The sequence below is a fragment of the Ciconia boyciana genome, chromosome 9 (assembly GCF_034638445.1).
Source record: "Ciconia boyciana chromosome 9, ASM3463844v1, whole genome shotgun sequence".
NCBI lineage: Eukaryota > Metazoa > Chordata > Aves > Ciconiiformes > Ciconiidae > Ciconia > Ciconia boyciana.
The window spans coordinates 12,574,086-12,594,347 of record NC_132942.1 but is presented as its reverse complement, the minus strand read 5'-3'; the positions used below and the strand labels follow the sequence as shown (position 1 = coordinate 12,594,347).

Below are 20,262 nucleotides of genomic sequence, written 5' to 3'. Positions count from 1 at the left end.
ACGCCCATCTACAGGAAGGGCCAGAAGGCAGATCTGGGGAACTACAGGCCTGTCAGTCTGACCTCGGTGCCAGGGAAGGTTATGGAGCAGATCATCCTGAGTGCCGTGACGCAGCACGTACAGGACAACCAGGTGGTCAGGCCCAGTCAGCAAGGGCTTATGAAAGGCAGGTCCTGCTTGACTAACCTGATCTCCTTCTATGACAAGGTCACCCACTTAGTGGATGAGGGAAAGGCTGTGGATGTTGCCTACCTGTGCTTTAGTAAAGCCTTTGACAGCGTTTCCCACAGCATTCTCCTGGAGAAACTGCCTGCGCATGGCTTGGACGGGCGTACGCTTCATTGGGTAAAGAACTGGCTGGGTGGCCGGGCCCAAAGAGTGGTGGTGAATGGAGTTAAATCCAGTTGGTGGCCGGTCACAAGCGGTGTTCCCCAGGGCTCAGTTTTGGGGACAATTCTGTTTAATATCTTTATCGATGATCTGGACCAGGGGATCGAGTGCACCCTCACTCAGTTTGCAGACGACACCAAGTTGGGTGGGAATGTCTATCTGCTGGAGGGTAGGAAGGCTCTGCAGAGGGACCTGGACAGGCTGGATCGATGGGCCGAGGTCAATTGTATGGGGTTCAACAAGGCTAAGTGCAAGGTCCTGCACTTGGGTCACAGCAACCCCATGCAACGCTACAGGCTTGGGGAAGAGTGGCTGGAAAGCTGCCTGGCAGAGAAGGACCTGGGGGTGCTGGTTGACAGCCGCCTGAATATGAGCTGGCAGTGTGCCCAGGTGGCCAAGAAAGCCAATGGCATCCTGGCTTGTATCAGGAATAGTGTGGCCAGCAGGACTAGGGAAGTGATCGTGCCCCTGTGCTCGGCACTGGTGAGGCCGCACCTCGAATACTGTGTTCAGTTTTGGGCCCCTCACTACAAGAGAGACATTGAGGGGCTGGAGCGTGTCCAGAGAAGGGCAACGAAGCTGGTGAAGGGTCTGGAGAACAAGCCTTATGAGGAGCGGCTGAGGGAACTGGGGTTGTTTGGCCTGGAGAAAAGGAGGCTGAGGGGAGACCTTATTGCTCTCTACAACTACCTGAAAGGAGGCTGTAGAGAGGTGGGGGTCGCTCTCTTCTCCCAGGTAACAAGTGATAGGATGAGAGGAAATGGCCTCAAGTTGCATCAGGAGAGGTTTAGATTGGATATTAGGAAAAATTTCTTTACTGGAAGGGTTATCAAGCATTGGAACAGGCTGCCCAGGGAAGTGGTTGAGTCACCATCCCTGGAGGTATTTAGAAGACGTGTAGATGTGGCACTTAGGAACATGGTGTAGTGGTGGACTTGGTAGTGTTAGGTTTACAGTTGGACTTGATGATTTTAAAGGTCTTTTCCAACCTAAATGATTCTATGATTCTAACCCAAACCATTCTCTGACTCTGTGTCCATCGCCCCCGCCTCGCCGGCAGACAGTGCCCGGTCAAAAGACTCATTGTGCATTGTGGCTGGGGCTGGGGCCGAGCCGCGGTGCCGGCCGGGCAGCGAGCGGCGTGCTCACCCCTGCCAGCGCAGCGGCAGCCTGCCGGCTCGGGGCTGGCGGTGTTGCTGGACACATGGGCTGCTGCTTGGGGACCCCCTGGCACGAGGACCTGTCCCTGGGGTGCACAGGTAAGCTGTCCATGGGGATGCCATGGCCCTGCTCTGTCCGAGCGGGGCTGTGAGACCTGTGGCTGCAGAGCTCACCCCGCTGCCGGGGCTGCAGGGGAGACTCTGGTGCTGAGCAGTGCCTGCCTTTGGCTGCTTGCCTGCTCTTCCCGGAATGGCCACCAGTGTCCCCTCCTCATGCTGGGCACTTGCTGTGTCACTAGATTTGGGTGCGTGGGGAATAAGGCAAGGCATTTTGACCAGGGAGGGGAGACAATGACTCAGGGGTTGGTTTATTCCCATGCTGTTGGCTTTTCCGGAGCCCCCTTGGCACCTCTGTCCTGCTGCCACTGCTGCCCAGGAGCACCCCAAGTATCACAAGGCTTGCAGAGCCCATGGGATGCTGCCAGCCCCCAAGGAGCGATTCCCATACCAGCGTGCCCAAATGAGCTAACAGGGCTGTGCTAATGGAAGGGAGGAGGGAGGTGGCTCAGGGCCAGCGGCTGTGGCCACGTGTCCACCAAGAGAGCCGGTGCCAGTGGGTGCCGCGAGTGCCTCAGCCCTGGCTGCCAGGAGCGCAGCACCGAGCGCCGGGACCTGCGCTCGGCTCTGGGCTGGGGCTGTTTCCTGTCCACTGTTACAAAATACTTCAGCACTGGGGAGGTAAATGAGTCACTGGCACGACTGGGAACGAATCCCCACCAGCAGTTTCAATTGGTCTCTTGAAAAAGCTCCCAGTTCCCTTTCTAAGCCTGGCCCAAACAAAAATAAACACTGAATCAGTGAGTGCTGTGGGGAGCAAACCCATTTCTCCTCTCGCCTGAGCGAGCCCTGGCCCCTGCCTGGCTCTGCGGCGACCCACCAGCATGCTTTGTCATGCTGCTGGCAGAGGTGGCGTGAGCGGTGTCCGACCTGCCACCTCCTTCGGCACAGCGTACGGAGATCCCTCGGGGAGTTTGAACGCCTCTCCCCAGCACCCGTCTTCCCCAGGTGAAGAGTGTGACTCCTGCTGCCCCCGCTCGCCTGTGCTCCTGCCCCGCTGGGACCAACTGCAGCGCATCACAGCCGAGCACCGGGGAAAATGGTGGCGGGAGAAGACCATGGCATCAGGTACCTGTCCCTGTGGAAGGGGGACCCAGCCCCTGCCCACCGGGCCCTGCCAAACCCAGCGAAGCCCACCAGGGTCTGCTGGGATGCAGGGAGGAGAGGAAGGGAGGGAGGAGTGAAGCAACTGGCAGACAAGCCCAGCCCAGGCAAGAACCGGCTCGGGTTTAGCTCTGCCTCTGGCTTGTTTCGCTTCCCCGTCTCTGTTTGCCCCATGTGTGGAAGGGGACAGAGTTGGTGGATGAAGTCCTTTGTTAAGTGTGTTCAAATTATCTGTTGAGAAATGTAGAGCCTTTTCTTTCAATGAAAAGCTCATTCATTACATGTCCAGCCTTGGGCCATTCTTTTCTACTGCTAACTATAGATAAGGATTACAATTCTGCATGCAAATAACAGTTTATTTGACTGACTAGCGAAGCTGGCTCAATAAAAAGAACTGTAGAGTATAGTTATGGTCACAGAAGTGACTTAGAAAAGCCACTGCACGTTCCAGCTCCAGATCTCTGGGTACATGTTTGTCTTACAAGTCCAATCTGATTACTGACAAAAATTGGTTTTTAATCTTGTTATCCCTCCACAGCCAATACAGCTGTGGAAAAGCAAGCTGGATTTTTATGTGCCTCAGCCTTCATTAACATAATTACCAGCTAAAGTTTCAGTTCCTGAATCCTTTATGGCAATAGTTGATGATGTGTGAAGTGGAGAAAATGCAGCTTGGATTTCAGATACCGACCAGAGCAGGCAGGGGAGAAAATCTCATTTTGACTGTCAAATTGATGAGCAAAGAGTTTTGCAAGCCCTTGGGTCTCCTGTGCTGGGGAAGTGCTCTTGTTCTGAGGTCTCTTCCAAAAAAATCTCTGTGTCTCGGCATCATCCTTCTACCAGATCTGCTCAGTGAGGGTCTTTCCCAGGAGCAAGGGGGGAAATTCCCCTCCCTTCAAAGCCACTCCTGCACCGGAAAGAAGGCAGTCATCAAGGGTATCATGTAGTTAGGACACATCAATCCCGTGGATCTTGCCTCCACCCTTGAGCATGATTTTAGGGTGATACCAGATTCACGCAATCCCCAGCCAGATCTGCAGTGTGACCCATGGGCTTTGCTTTTAGGTAGCATGGTTAGGCAGAATATCATAGACCTCTGCCACTAAATTTGACAGCAGCTCTTCTGTGTCCCCTCTCCTTGCTAGGTAAGGCTGGGGCATCACAGCCAAGCGACCCCACTACCAAGACAGCAGAAGGCTTGCCGGACCCCTCCTCAGTGCGGCTGGCTGTTGGGGAGAGCTTTCCACCAGGTAAGATGCTGCCTTTGGCATCACCCAGATTTCCAGTAGTTGAACGTAGCAAGGCCTGGCACCACAGCTAACCAACCCCCTGTCATCTCTTGAGTTTCTCTTCTCTGTTTCTGAAGGGGGATGATGGGCTGGGTTTGTGGTGTTTGAGCATCGCAACCAGGTGAGGGCTGGAGGCATGGATGGGTCTGGCTGCAGGGAGGCAGCGTGGCAGAGGCAGCTCTGCGTGGCACGGAGCTCCTTAACCTTGCACATTTCCTTTTCAAGAGATTTCGCTCTTCTTCTCCATTGAGAGCTGCTCCTCCCAGTGCCTCAATTCCCAGCTCCAGGAAGCAGCCAGAAAGAAGCTGTGGGCCCTGGAGAGTGATGACAGAGACGTCTGTGCCCTGTTCAAGGTAGGAGCCCCAGCCCGGCAGGGCAGAGCTTGTGCTGGGAGGCTCTTGGAGTGATGGGATGTGTGATGAGACACCAAACCCAGCCAAGAAAGAGAAGTCCCTCCAAGGCCACTGCAGGGTGTGTTCCTGCACATGGGGACTCTGTAGGGGACTGGAATGATGGGGGCAATGAACTGGTAACAAGTGAGAGGCAGATGCAAAGCTGAGGCTCATGTCAAGAGCCTCATATTGGAGGCTCTGAGCTGCCTGAGGGATCATGCAGATAGCTCTGGGATGAGTCTAAATAGCTGGCATGTCACAGGGCTGGGATCACCAAAGCTGTGTGCCAGACTCAGGTTCCCAGTGGAGATGGCGTCTCTGGACATGCACAGGGGTTCTCAGAGTATTGGGCTTCATATAGAAAAATCACCACAGGTATAGGAGATGTTTTCTGGGCTGAACTCTCCTTCCCTGCTGGTTTTTAAGGCCCTGGCTCCTCAGGGCTCCCTGCAGAGCGTCCCAAAAGACCTGGAACAGTGCAGACATACTAGTGCCAGCAATAGTGAAAGGAGAACTTCTCCCTCGAGGCACAGTTACTGCTTTCAGCCTCAGAGCTGCAGTTTGGAAGCTGTGCCTGTCCTGACTGAACATTAACCCTCCCGTGGTATGGTTCAGGTGTCTGGGTTTCAAAAGCACAGTGGTTCTGGTGTGTGCCATGGGGGAGAAGATTTGGAGGAGGAGATGTAGCTTCTTTGCCCTCCCGCTGCTGCACCATGAGGAGTTGTCACTGCAGGTTCTCCATCCCTCCTGGCTGAAAGTCTCAGCTGGCTGGATCACCCTCCCAGGCAACCAACTTGCACAGCTTCAGTCTCAACTGTGCTAATAAATGAGTGCCTAGTCTCATTCCAGGGTCTAATATTATTCCCACACTGACAAAGGAGACACCCTGTCAGAGTCCCAGGACTGTCCCTTAATCTTGCTTTCTCTTCCGTGTGTAGGAGCTGTCAGCCAGGCTGGTCTGTATGCAAGCACAGGAGGATCGATTCGTCCTCACCTTCAAAACTCTAGAAGAAGTCTGGAAGTTCTCCACATATCTGACTTTAGGTAATATTTTCAAGGTGTGGGAGATCTAAACAGACAATGTGAGAAGAATTTCTGGAGAAGGTATTCTTTGACACCAGAAAACCAGTAATGTAACAGAGTGGACAGATAAAGAATATGAATTAGAAGACCTTGGTGTCCATCTAGAGATTTATGAAACCACTGTCTGGATCAGTGAAAGAGACCCAGGAGGATGCCTTTTGGGTAATGCCTCTATTGCATTTTGGGGATGGAGACAGAATTAGAAGCTGTTGTCTCACAGCATGGTTGCAGATGGCAGGCTGGGAGACATCCAAAGAGTACTTCATCCTGCCCAGTGAAGGAGGGTGCTAACACTGCTTTCCCTCTTGGTTTCTTAGGGTATGTGGGCAGCTGCTTGGAGCAGCTTCTCTTTGACCAGGAGTACTGGCTAAACTGTGCTCTGATGGAGGACACAGAGATCAGAGTTACTGTGGATGAAGATCACTTGGCCACCATATATATGGGTCTGCTACTCCAGGAAGGTGAGAAGGGACTGCGTATGTAGGCACTTCCTCAAAAGCATCTCAGCAGGGCTGTGTTGTAGCCCTGTGCTGGGCTATGTCTTGCACTGATGCCATTGACCTGGGCATGACTCTTTCTATCTGCAGGTAACTTTTTTTCCAGAGCAGTGCCTGGTGTCTGGCAGCCGGAGCAGGAGGGAGAGGAAGGCCTGCAGCTCTGCAAGAATGAGCTGATCCATGTGAAGAATGTTGGAGAGGAGTCCAAGTGGGAAGGGATGTCCTTACTGACGGGTCAACGAGGCCTGGTGCCTGTGACAGCTCTACAGCCAATACCTCACCCATTTTACCAGTAAGTAGACTGGCCAATTAATAGTGTTCAAGCCAAGATTCTTTCCTGAACCTGATGCATGAGCTAGCACCAAGCCTGGGGTGAGAAACTGCTCTTAACTCTGGCAATGGGCAAGAGCTACATAATTTTGTGAGGATATACATTATGCATAAAGACAACCACTGGAACCAGTTCAGGTCCTGTTAATGGGACAGAGCAAGGACATACTTCAGATATCACTCTTGTATGATATTGATTTAGGTCATACATGAGATTGTTTGTGATTTACAGGTGAATAACTGGGAGAAAAAGCATAGCCCAAGGCTTAGGTAATGCCAAAGTGGGGCTTCACGCTGGACACCAGGCTGAGCCTCAGAGACACCCGCAGCTCCTCTTGTACGCAACACGGTGAAATCCTCCTTACAGGCTGGCAAAATTATCCTGCTCTTACCATGTGGTGTGAGGCTGCAGTCGTGAGGTGCAAACTACCTTCCGTGCCCAGTAACACCGTTACAAGGAGTTACTGGACTGGCCGTGCTGGCCATGCTCCGTAGCAGCTCTGTCACTCCCAGGGGACAGAACATCTGTCCTGCTTGTGTGAGACCGTCCCTGGTGGTGGCCTGAGGACAGGACTGCTCAGAGAGGACCAGTGTGGTTCCCCTTTGCCTTGCAGGTGGTTCCTGAAGAATTATGCTGTGAGTTTTGGCATCTCCCAGGAGATCCGTGGGACAACCTCTCAGCCAACTGGTGAGTGATACCTGTGCAACGCAGCTACCCTTCCCAGGGAAGGGCACGGCTCTTGCAAACCTGGGTTTGGCCACAAATGCAGAGGGCCCATCTCTTGTTCTGACAATGACACTCCATTGCAAGGTGCTCTAAGGGAATACTGCATCTTTGGACTCTCTTGAATGGAGAGCAGAGCTTGCAAATTGCATGTACTTAGAAGAGCGATCTGAAGAACACAGTGTACAGAGGGCTGCTGATGGCATCCTTCTGCCACTGGGTTTTTCTATTCTACTGCAATTTTCTCTCTCCTTTAATTCTTTCAGGACTGAAGCTTTAAATAATTAGGCTCCCAGCAGTGTGCACGTGAAACCTGTGCCCACCATTCACCCATTAGCCCCAGGCCATTCCTACCCAGACATGGGCACTGTTCAGAGCATGCTGGACATGGGAGGTGACTGCAGGTGTACATTTGGCATGTAATGTGCTGGACATTTGCACTGTTAAAGATTTCACTCCTGGCAGAGAGTTGAGACAGTGCAGCTTCTGTGAAGCTCCATGTTTCCAGCCACCTTCCATACTGCAGCTTTCAGAGGTTTCAGTCTTTGGCTGCGTGGTGTTTATCCATGCCTGTTGTATATTTTATTATAATCCTCTTCTCAAGCAGAAACTGCAGAGATCTGAGTCTGAGAGCATAGTAAATCTTAGGGGACAGAGAGGCAGCCTTCTCAAGCTGAAATCATGGTCTCTCCTTGCCCAAGTCTTTTCCAGCAAGGAATTTTTAACAGCAGCCTCACACTGAAATGCCTTGTTGCCTTGCTTTCCCAGTCAGAGGCAGGTGCACGGCCACAGAGGACCACAGAGGAGCAGCATGGGATGAACTGAGTTTCTCCAAAGGAGACAGCATAGAAGTCATTGGCTTCCTCATTCCAGGACTCCCATGGTTTGTGGGCAAATCCCTCAGCAGCGGGAGCATCGGCTTTGTCCCAACCCGATGCATAAATCCTGAGGCTTGCGAACCTCTGTAAGTTTACTGCTACCATCTAGATTAATTTAAACTCGGGAGAAAGTGAAGGGACTCCAAGTCCAAACTTAAGGCTATGTGAGGGTCCAGGGCAGGTAATCTGCTTTGCAAGTCCTTCATAGAGGATCCTGTTGAGGTCTGTCCAGAAGCCTTGGCCAGGCTCTGCTGTGAACAGACTGCAGGAGTCTCTGTCCAGACAAAGCAATCATATTTCACTTGCCTCAGGTGATTCTTGGAGAGGAACAGATCTGGCCCTGGGCTAGACCTGTCTTTATGTTAAGGCAGCCCAGGACATCTGTGTACCAGACAAGCTGGCTTCACAGTTTCACCTAGAAATGTTCTTGTCTGTAGCTTTGTCTGAGGGGCTGTGAGTCTGGCAAGGATGGGGAGAGCGATCACTGCCAAAGAAAGCAAGTCCTGCATTGCTTCCTTCTGCCCCTTTGCTTTCTGTGCAATGTCAAGGCAGAATGACCACTGGCACAGTTCCTCACTTAGCAGAATTAAACACCTTCCCAAGGACACAGACAAGAGTTATCTGGGGAGGGAGGAGACACAACCCCGCTCTGATGACCCAGGCAGTTGTCTTTGTTGGTGGCTTAAAGACATAGCTCTGGTTCAATACTCATCCAAAAAGGCTTCTCCTCCAAGATTGCGTGTAGAAGGACGGGGTCTTAACCTGTTGCTAGGTCTGTTGGTCTTTCCTGTGTCAGGCTCACTCAAGGTAAATCTTAGGCACTTTTCTCTGACACTACAGAGAACAGAGAGGAGATCAGACGATGCTCTGGCCTCAGAAAGGGCTTCTGGAGAAAAAAAGACCAATAGGTCCCTCCCTCTGGCACCCATCGGTTCCTCCATGGAGAAGCTGGATCTGAGAGCCCTGATGGGGAAGGTGTCTAGAGTCTGCAGCAGAGTTTTTATGGTGGGAGGAAGAGGAGGGATGGGAAAGCCCATCTCCATCCCACAGGACAGCTGTAGTGTCAGGGGATGGGGAGACACTGACTGTTTTCCCCTCATGTCTGCTTCAACCTAGGGAAAAGGGCTTGGTGTTTCTGAGTGAAGAAGAAAAATCTGCCCTCCTGCGCATGCCCTGCAACGGTGGTGAGCAGCACTTCACCACGCTCCTCAGTGACCTGGCACGCACTGACATCACCTCTGTGTACCGGCTGGGTGAGTTTCCCCTCTCCTTATGTGCCCAGCCCCATGGCTCCCCATGGAGAGCAATGCTGGGCAGTGTCTAGAGAGCTCCTTGCTCAGGGCTTTGCAGGGGAGACAACTGCTGTGGTTGAGACAGCCTCCAAGCCCTCTGCTCAGCCTGGTTGTGGAGGTTGTAGATACCCTCAAGAGGTGGGCCTTGCCACACTGCAGTTTGCAGGGGTCTTCTCTGCTTCCAGGGCAGCTCCTCAGCTGTGGTTCACCCTGGCAGATGCTGCTCTCAACTGATCCTGGCTGTAGGTCCCTGCCTACAGCAGGTCACCTGCTTCTATCTGACCTTTGGGTGTATATTGAGGATGCACAGCTAAAGTGGCAGGTGACATCGTCTCCATGCTCACAGCAGGAGCCAGGAGGTCAGGGTTCCTGGGTGCTCTTCTCAGTTTCTCTGTGCTCACTGTGTGGCTTTTGGACCACAGCTAATTTCTTAGTCTCTGTTTCTTGCCTTCTCACTACCTAGAAGCACAATGCAGCCATGCAGGGCTGAGCCTGGGATCCCCTGGGGTTCAGGGGACCTCCCAGACCAGCCAGCTCAGGTGCAATGAGCCCAGTGTAGAGCCTGTCAGAGATACACACATATCTGAAACCTCTGAACAGACACAACAAGGCTCTTAAGAGAGACAGAGCTGATAAAACTCTACCTGTGAAAAATAAGACCCGCTTGTTCCCAGGTAACTATAATGTTACTGGTGCTCACCCCACCACCAGCTAAAAGCTGTTCTCCATGGTCTTACACAGAGCCAAACCCCAGCAGGCAGGGGGGTTCAAACTGCAGCTGCATGTGGTGTCTGTGGCCAGAAGTGAGCCTGCTCTCCCACATATGGGTCTGGGGTTTAGCAGAGCAGCAGGAGATCTCTATAAGGTTTCAGCACTGTGTCTGCCCATTAACACTGACAAAGGCTTTTGGCTTTTTGTTTTCTGTTTGTCTCTTTGTATAGATGGTTTTGAACCTACAGCCATGCTCCCAAAAGTGCCATCAGGTGAGTATGTGGAGGGGACAGAATGGGATGCTTTCATGATGACTTCTGAGGGTGAATTTTGACATGGGGAAACATCCCACTATGTTTTGCCTGTCCCTTCCAGAGGCTGTTGTCCGTGGCTGTAAAGATATCCAGCTTCTCCAGTCTTGGGAGGAAATAAATGGCTTGGCTACGACTAGCACCTCCGAACTGTCTAGCCCAGGGAGTGAATCAGCCCCTGCTACGTTGGAAGATGTCCTCCTGGAGAAGCTGGATGATTTTGATGATCCCAAGTTCTTTATTGACCTGAATGCTGGACACATGGAAGATGCTGATGTCTTTAACCCCATATTGACCTTCCTTAACCAAGACAGTTATGTGCCCAGTTTTCAAAGCCTCTATGATCTCAGTTTTTCCTTTCTCAACTCCACTTTTTATGGTTTCTCTGATGAAGATGAACTGGTCTTGTACCTTGAGACATCCAGGAACTGGGCCAAGAGGACTCATTCAGTTTGGGCTCATGTCAGGCTCTGTTTCCTCTTGGGTAAGCTCTGCATCAGAAAGGTCAAGTTCTCCCAGGCTCGAGTCTACTTTGAGGAAGCCATGAGCATCCTGGACACGGGTTTTGGGGACCCGCCCCTGCTGACTGCATTGCACGTGAACCTTGCCTCCATCTATTTGAAACAGAACATGAAGCACAAGTTCTCCTCCCTGCTGGGAAAAACAGTGGCCTTGCTTGTCTGCTTGCCTGGCCACTCTTTCAGCTCTGAGAATGAGCTGGAAGTCATGATGTATGTCCTGAGGGAAGCCATTGCTGTGGGTAATACTCCCTTGGAAGCACGGGTCTGCTTCCTTATTGTCAAGCTCTTCCTACAACTGGGCAAAAATGATGAAGTGCTGCCCTTTACTGAGCATCTTCAATGTCTCACCATCACTTTACTCAGCCCGGACACTAGTTCTGTGCCACTGGATGCCACCCCCATCTTGAGCTACCTGTATGACAAGAAGTACTTGCCAAATATGGCACTGGCCTCCGCCAGGTTGTTTGTTCCCAGTGGCATCAAGGGGGCACCGACACCCATTTGGAGAGCTGGCTTCATCCTCCAAAATACTTCCAAACTCCTGGGAAGCCAACGGGAGAGGAGCAGCATCCCAGCACTGGCTTGTTTCTATCTCAAGCAAGCACTGCATTTCTCCTGCGAGAGCAGAGCTGTGCCCATCCAGAGGACGCTGTGTGCCGTCTTGTCCAGGATGTACCTCCAGCATGGCGTGTTGGACGGGGCGGTTTGTTATGCAGCCAAGGCCGTAACCCTCAGCAGACTGATGGGCGAGGAGGAGGCTTTTGAGTCTTCCCTCTCTTTGGGGTGGATGTATCTCCTGAACAGCCAGCCAGGCCCAGCTGCAGACATCATGTGGCAGCTCTTGTGCTCTCTGCATGGGACGGACAGCGTGACTCAGGGGGGAGCCGTGCACAATCTCCTGGCCATTGCCCTCAAAGGAGAAGGGCAGGTGCAAAAGGCTGCAGAGAACTACGTCCGGGCCCTGCACAAAGCCAAGGAGACTGGGAACAGGAGGAACCAGGCTATCGCCCTGGCTAACCTGGGGCAGCTGAGCCTCTCGCACGGGGCGAGCCAGCTGTCTGAGCTCTACCTGCTCCAGTCGGCTCAGCTCTACGCTGAGCTCCAGGGCAGCGAAGACCTGGAGATGGAGCTGGTGCGGGTGCTGCTGTGGCTAGCGCAGGCCATGGTGAACAGGCAGAGGATGGAAGACGGCAAACTCTGTTATGAACTGGCATTGGTTTTTGCCCTGAAGTGGCATAACGTGAGGAGTGAGTACAGCTTTGCTGGCGGGAACCAAGGCAGCGTTCACCTCTGTGCAGCACCCTGTCAGGTCCCTCATGCAGCTCCCTGACCTGTCCTTTTCCCTTCCCTGTACCGTGCAGGTCAGCTTCACATCACTGAGTGTCTCTGCCATTTCTACAGCAGAGTGTCCCCCAACCTCCAGGCCTGCATTACCTACCATGAGCACTGGGTATCTTTGGCACAACAGCTCCAGGACAGAGAAATGGAAGGCAATGTCCGTCAGACCCTCAGCCAGCTCTACCAGGCTTTGGGCACATCCAAGTAAGTCCTGTCTGCATGTAGATGCTGTTAGAGTGGGGTCCCTGCTCACCCAAAGCAAGAGCAGTGGCTTTCCTGGGGTGTCCCTGGAGAGAGGTGGGGAAGGTGTGTGGCAGCTCTAGCTGCCCCACAGGCAGGCTGCAGGTTAGTGAGCGGCTGAGATTTGTGAGCTGTCACTGTGCGGTGAAGAGGGGAACAGTTCAATGTCAACCAGAGCACCACGACAGACAGCTGGGCAAATCTGGGCTGTTAGCTGGGACAGAACTGGGGTCTGGCCAAACACAGTTTTGCAGAGAGACATCCAGACTTGATCAAAGGGGACCCAGTGACAGGGAATTCATCACTTCCTTTGGAGGCTTATTCCGGTGATTAATCACCATTCACCAGTAAAAATAGGTTCCTTATCTGTTATTTGAATAAGTCTGGCTTCAGCCTCCAGCCCCTGAGTCTGCCCTTTCTATCTCTGCTGGAATATTTTCCCCAGGGAGGTACTTAAGACCCTGTATCAGCTCACCTTTCAATCTCCTGCTTGACACATGCAGGTGACTGATTAGATTAGGCAGGAGGAGAGAGAAAGAGATCTGGACAGACCACAGACTTTCTTCAGTCTTTGAATGCAAACATGTCAAATAGTGGAGAGCTAGCTCCCATGTCCCAGAAGGACAAATGGGCAGGGGCTGTCAATAACTTGGATGTTAACCTTCCCATGCTAGGTCACAGTGAGTTCAGAGGGAAGGAATTTAGGAAGCAGACTCCTGTCATGTGAACAGTGCTATTTAAGATCACAAAGCACCCCATTCCCTGGACTCGAAGGACAGCTGGAGCCCAGTTGCCAGCAGGCGAGACACCAAGCAAACAAACATGCCCTGGGCACTGCCTGGTACTCCCTTTGCCACAGCTGCCTTCTGCAGGCAGCGTGTCCAACCCACTGGCTTGTCCTGCGGCTTGTTCCTTTGTCCTCTAGTGACCAGGGGCTTAAAAAGGAGCTATAAGGTCTTGCACCTGTGGCCACAGATCTGCCTCTTTGGCTGCACTGGGGGATGAACAATAGACAGAGATATGGTTTTAGTTGCCAGATGCTGTCTGGAAAATGAAGGTGCAAGCACTCCCTGCCTATGCTCTCATGTGTAGCTGGGAGTGACTTTGAGGCTTAGTGTAGGGGGGCAAATAGGGTTTTCAGATGACCTGGACAAAACCTTCTTTATCAGCTGAAACGAGCAGGGGTGGGAAGCAGCCCCTTTGGGAGCGGGCTGCCTTGGGGCTGTGCTGAGCATTGGGGTCCCATGCTGGTCGAAGGTTGCCAGATGATACACACATGTGCACTAAAGTATGGAGACTTCCACGATTTTACCAGGACACATTGCTCAGATCTGCGGTTGTCCATTTGTCTCTAACCTTTGGCAACTGTAGGAGGAGAAGACAGGATTGCCAATGGGGAGGTGTTGTGGTAGCTTTGCAGCTGATTGCTGGGGGTGTCCTGTGATTCCTCTGTAACGGCTTTTGCCTGTTACCATCACAGGACTTTGAGACAGTCCCTGGACTGCACCAAACAGAGTCTAAGGATCTTCATTGACCTTGAGGAGACTGTGAAAGCAGCAGAGGCCTGGCTGCAGGCAGGAAGGCTCTACTATCTTATGCAGGAAGATGAGCTGGTGGAAATGTACTTTCAGGTATGGAGGAGGTGGCTGGAGTAGTCCCATTCTCACCCTGGCTAGCTGCATTCCCATCACAGCTGTGTGGTTTGGTAGAAGCCTTTCGGGGCTGGAAGACCTGGAAGGGAAAGTTCTTATGAGCAGTGTAAACCTGCTGCTGGAAGGAGGACCTGTTGCCTTACACTCATGCACTATCTGGCACTAAATTTCCTATCTTTCCTTCCATACACTGGGTTTAGAGGATTCTTGGGTGAAAGTAAGTGAATTTATTGAGTAAGAAAGTGATGTAGGAGTGCCCAAGGAAGCTGGAGGTGCCAGGTGACCGGTTCCCATTGAGATACACATAGATAAGGGGTAAGGTGCCAGGGAAATCCTTGGAGACATCTTGGAGTAGAAGACTACTGGCTTCTTTCCATCTCTATCATTATTGTATCAGCTGAGCTGCAAAGAGGAAGAGCAGCTCATAAAAACTTAGGGCTCCCTCATTCAGATAGCAGCTTCCATTAAAAGATGGGAAATCCTTTCACGTGCCCAGAGTAAGCAGAGCAGGAGGCTGGTTGGGTCTGTTGGGGTTGCACTGAGCTGGGGTATCCAGCAAAGCATGACCCTGGACACATGTAGAGGATGTTTTGAGTCCTCACTCTGTTACCCCAGAAGTGCTTCTGAGCTAGTGGGGCTGGGTGACTGAGGTACGCGGTGGTGGGAACAAGGAGAGAAGCCTTTCCCATCAGCCACACCAGCCTCCCCTAAATCAGGTTGGTAAAGGCACGGAGTTACTGGTACTGAGTGGCTGCTCAGTGACCCGGGTGAAATGAATAGGTGGCTTTGGCATCAACATGTTTCCTAGTGTTCACAAGGGAGATCTGAGGCCCATAACGAAGAGCCATCATTGCCTCCCTGGCTTATGGTTTCAGCAGGGAGGCAGGGACTAAAGGAGGGGTGACTTCCCATTAAGAAGGGCCAGTCAACATCAGATCTCAGCAGGGCATGTCGGAGTCCCTGAGGGGCCCCTTCCCAGGCAAGATCACTGACGATGATAAATTGTCATGGTGTAAGGAACAACATGTTCTGGCTGGAAGGTGGCACCAGGGCCAAGTGCATAATTGGCACAAATAACTGTTCTTCCCAGAAGTTAGCATACCTGCCATCCCTCCTGCTGGCTCTGCCCTTTCTCTGTATAAGCTGTCTGTTCCCCTTGTCAATCTTCACGTTGGCTCCATCACACCAATGACAGACCAGGGCCAGGACAGCTGCTGGCTGCACTGTCCTGACTCTAAATCCTGATGCCGTTGGATATCCCAGCTGATCAGTCTGGCACACTGACCCTGCACAGGGATGGGTTATCTGGGTCCTGGCTCCACCCTTACACACATCACTTGCAAATGCAGCACAACAGTCCCACACACCTGCTGGCCAACCTGTGTCCATACTGTTTGGAGCACTGTGGCTCACGTTTATGGTGACTTGGTTTTATTTAATCACACCAATGTCTATGTGCAAATGTCTCTTTCCAAGTCTCACTCCAGTTCCTTTTCCTTCTAGGCAGCCATTCAGACTGCTCTGAAATCTGAGAACTTCTCCTTGGCCATGGATCTGTATGAAAAAGCCGGCGATACCTTTTTTAATGGCAGCCGAAACAGAGATCGAGCGGTGGAGTTTTATAGGGTACTGATCCCTCTGAGCATTTCTGTCCTTGTGTCCCCACAAAGCGATGGCTGTGGGGAGCTTCGCTACAGGGCTGGCTGCAGCGCTGCATGGCCAGGCTGGAGGGATGAAGGGTGGAGAGGGATGGGGTGGTTCTGAGTGTGCCAGAGTGCAAACATTGCTGCAGGGGGGAAGCCTGGAGCACAGACATATTTTGCAACGGCTGCAGCTCACCCCAGAGATCATTTGGGAGGTGGAAACAGGGTCCTTACATTACAAATCCTGGCAGTGTTAGGTGTGAGCTGGTCACTCCTGAGGACATGGTCAGAGTCAGAATTTCAGGCACCTAAGGAAGGGCAGAGACATGAGGCTCAGATTTTTAGAACCATGCTCTGGGATATGAAACTCATTTTCAAGGGAAAGCAGGGGCTAGAACCTGAACCTTCAGCACTCAACCACCCCATCATCTGCCTGCCATGCCGAGCACTTTGTCCATCTCCTGCTGCTCTATCACCCCTCTGTGGGCAGTGCTGTACCGATACCTCCAGGAACAGCCTGGACTCACTGTTCTCCCCCCTTCAGGGAGGTGCTGTGCCCTTGGCCAGGAAACTAAAGGCCATTACGACAGAGCTACGGCTATTCAATAAGCTGGCAGAGCTGCAGATTGGGCTGCAAGGCTACGAGAAGGCGCTGGAGTTTGCCACGCTGGCAGCCAGGCTGAGCATCAGGGTCGGTGAGTGATGCACGCCTGCAGGGTATGGGAGTTACTGGCTCCTGCGGAGGGGGTTGCCTTTCTGGGTGAGAACTGTGTGCATGTGAAAGGGGGATCTCCTGCTTTCGTAAGACCTCTGAACATTTTCTCATGCTAAGGGGTAACATCTTTTTAAGGCCACTTCCTTTTTTAAGCTGCATGACAGCCACATGGGAGAGCTCTGTCACGGAGGTGGTGGGACTGGCTGACCGGAGCGTTGTTGCTACACCGGAGCACGGGAAGTCTGATGAAGGCACAGGACTGAACAGTTCCTCCCTGCCCTGGCTCTTCTGATAAACTCATCCCTTCCCATTACAGAAATAGTTTGAATGGGCAAAATGCCAGCATAAATGTCTGAGATGGAACCAGTCTTGTAATAGCCCTTTCCAGCACCCAAGAAATGCCCTGGTTGAATGATATACTCCCTGGGCAATCTGTCCAGTCTTGGTATCAGCAACCCTGCCCATGGCTCTGTTTTCTCTGGACCACCTTCAAACCCAGTGTCTCCTTATTAAGACATCCGTGCCCCCAGGCTGTTGAGCAAATGCATCCCTGAGCGAGTGGCTCAGCATGCTGGGCTGGGGATGTATTGCGAGCACGCTGACTGTATCAGCAACTCTTTTCCAGGAGACCAATTGCAAGAGCTGGTTGCATTCCACCGCCTGGCTACAGTCTACTATTTTCTGCATATGTATGAGATGGCAGAAGATTGCTACCTGAAGACACTTGCCTTGCGTCCCCCCTTGCTGCAGTGCTCTGGAGAGGCCCTGTACTACTCCAAGGTGTATTGCCACCTTGGCAACCTGACCCTGCACAAACTGAAGGTAGGAAACCTCCTTCCATGACACTGTGTTGAGTACTCTGGTCTTAATGGTGAGCTGGAGGTGGAGTATCACATCCGCTGGCAGAGCAGTCACACATGTAGACGGCTGCATCCTGTGACTCTCCATCATACCTGTAACTTTAGAATAAATGTGCACAATGCTGGCACAACCAGGTTTTGAAGGGGGAAAAGCAATTTGGAAAGAAGTGCTGGCACTTAGCTGCAACTATATAGAGCCCATTTCAAAGAAGTCAGGTGTCACTGGGTTCTGCCTGGAACCACCGGCCTCTGCTCCAGCTCCCTTATACTCTGTGACCTTCAGTTAAACCACTTCCTAATGCCTGCCCTGTCTTTTACGGTTAGGATGAACAGGATGCAGCAGCCTACTTCCTCCTGGCCCTCGCTGCAGCGACTGAGCTGGGAGACCAGGAGTTGCAAGGCCTCATTCACGCCAAGCTGGGTGACATCCCTGGTGCCCTGTCGGGGCCCGAGGGCACGCCGGGCTGTGCCACATACCGGCCCAGGTGGCTGAGCGAAGGTGGCCATGTCGTCTGACTGATCTGCCACCCTGGGGACTCCAGTGCGAGGCATCAAGCAGCGTCATGCCGTGCCGCTGGCACGGGTCCATGTGCTCTCCAGAACAACCAGCCCAGGAGAGGTCCTGCACTGCATCCTAAGGAGCTGGCAGCGTTTGGTCTTCTTGTCCCTGACAGCCAAGGGACCAAGCACTTGGGACCCTGCCCTCATTTTTTGGGAGCAGGGCTGCACACAGCAGCCCAGGCGGCACATTGAGGCTGGGCATCTGGGCAGGATGAGGCCCTGGCAGCAGTGCTGGAGCATGTGGTGCAGCGGTGCTGAGCAACAGGTGGCATTTCGGGAGTGCGGCTGCCCTGCGCGGGACGGGGACAGGAGAGTGCTACCGTGTGCCTGCCTGTCCCCCCCCCAGCTGCCTCACACACCTCAGGTCCCATGAGGCATCTCAGCCCGACCCAAATGTGTTTTAATTTGAATAGCAACTCCTTTATTTATTCCTGTCTGGTTTCTGTCCTGTCTGCTCTGCAGAGGTCTGTGACCCATACCTCTGCAGAGCCCAGGGCCTCTTTGGTACAAAGCACCGCCAAAGCTTTTGGCAGTGAGAGGCAGAATTAGGGAAAGGAGGAGAAATGAAAGGGGCTGGTCAAGCCTTGCCTGGGGATGAGCCCTGTATGCAGGTGGGCAGCTGCTCGGGGGGGAGGCAGAGCCCACCCTCACCCCAGCTCTGCCGTTCAGCCTCAGCTCTGGCACTGGAGCAGCCAGGGTGGCCTCTTCTGGCCCACAACCCATGTGCATTTTCAGCATCTAAAGCATGAGCAAGCTATGGGTCCTGCACAGGAAAAGAGCTGTCAGTCCTGACCCGGCCCAGGCTTTGCAGCCCAGCACCCTCCCCAGCCTCTCTTCTCCAGGCTGCAGAGCCCCGTGGGATGCAAGAGCACTGGGGAGTGGATGGCGAGGCTGGGTGCACTGGCCTGCACTGTGGCACACATCCAGCCCCCTGGGCAGGGGTGCTGATGGGGTGCAGGGGGGCTTTTGGTGGGGAGAGACAGCTGCGCTGTCTTTGCATGGGCCGTTGGCAGCCCAAGGAGAAGCCGGCTGCCCGGCAGGCAGCAAGGTGCCTTCAAGTGCCCTGAGCTACGTGGCTGGAGGAGAAGCAAAAACTCCTCTGCGGAGCGAGCAGGAGGAGCAGGAGGCACCGAGGAGGCTTCTCCTGAGACCCCAGCACCGGGAGCAGCACACAGCTCTCCTCCACAGCCCATCTCACCACCAGAGAGCAATAAATGCCCACGTTTGCAGCCTCACACGGACAAGTGCCTCTTCCCGGCTAATACCAACCTCGGGTTTCAGTCTGGACTGGTGCAGAGTAAAGAATGAGCAGTTTTTCGAGCTCATCTCTTTGCTCTGACAACCAGTGGCCAGACACCCAGCTGGGGCTTCTCAGGGAGGCCCTGTTGCAAGTCATTCCACCTCCCTGAAGCGCTCCACTCCTTGGAAATGCTAAATGCAGAACATTTATTTCCTCGCTGCTCTTCACAAACACTGAGTTCATTTTTTGCCTTCTAATCCCTGCAAGGCATCCATCATCGGGGCAATGAATAGTTTACTGCTTGTTTAACAAGCATTCCTGCAATGCCATCAGAGGAGCCTCAGCCCTGAGCTCAGAGAAGGTAAATCTTCATCCCGTTTGAAATACAGCAAGCTCGGGGGAGAACCAGTCCCCAAAACCTTCCTGCCTCACTCCACAGGGCTGCCTGTTCTCAGTTCAGGTGGCTGGTGCTCACTGTGCTAGGACAGGATCTTTTCAGCAGTTTTTCAGGTCAGTTCCCCTTTTTCTTTTCATACATGGGGAAAAGCACAGTCTCACATCTTCATACCAGAAGGCAGCTTGACAACTGGACATAAGGCTATCGAGGGAGGGGAGAGAGGGAAGCTTTGATGGCTCTGGAAAACCTGAGAGTCCATGTCGTGCAGAAGTGCCCTGCCCTGGCACCAAGATCTCCACCCATCTCTCCTCCTGCCTGCCCCCAGCGCCTTGCTTAGGGATGCTCCCCGGCCCTGCTGCTCCCCAGCCCTGCTACACCCCACTGGTCTGGTCCTCAGTAGTGCCCTTTGGGTCCCTGAGATGAGGTCCAAGGCCACCACAAGGCTGCTGCCCAGGCATCCAGCGGGGCTTTTGTTACCAGTGGTTGTAGCAGCTGGTGCTGCACTGCTGGCCAGGCTCCGTACTTGGGGGCCAGGATGTGAGTGGCTGTGCCCCTATCTGTGGCAGAGCCCCCAGACCCATACTGGTGGCCAGTGGCTGTTGTGGCTCTTGTCAAAATTAAGCCCAGTGGAGGATGAATCATGCAGAGAGCATCTCCACTAAAATATCCCTGCCAGAGCCAAAACCTGAGGCTGTTCTGCATAGCACCAGTGAGAAAAAATGGGCTTTGTTTAAACATAGAGGGTCAGCGTCTCAGCTGGTCTAAATCAGCTAAGCTCCATGAAGTCAAACAGAGATGTTCTGATTTGCAGGGACTA

General features: G+C 53.0%; 1 protein-coding gene across 1 annotated transcript; it reads left to right on the top strand.

Annotated features, from left to right (window-relative positions):
* The first annotated feature begins 223 nt into the window (after positions 1-223).
* Positions 224-17,763, top strand: SH3TC2 (SH3 domain and tetratricopeptide repeats 2). The gene is made up of 19 exons (XM_072872816.1): positions 224-237; positions 1,504-1,649; positions 2,616-2,735; positions 3,917-4,021; positions 4,286-4,413; positions 5,391-5,496; positions 5,853-5,996; positions 6,123-6,324; positions 6,977-7,050; positions 7,855-8,050; positions 9,081-9,217; positions 10,198-10,239; positions 10,343-12,046; positions 12,161-12,341; positions 13,858-14,008; positions 15,533-15,655; positions 16,217-16,367; positions 17,013-17,209; positions 17,572-17,763. Exons 1-19 carry the CDS (start codon positions 224-226, stop codon positions 17,761-17,763), a joined length of 4,113 nt encoding a protein of 1,370 aa, XP_072728917.1.
* The last annotated feature ends 2,499 nt before the right edge of the window (positions 17,764-20,262 follow it).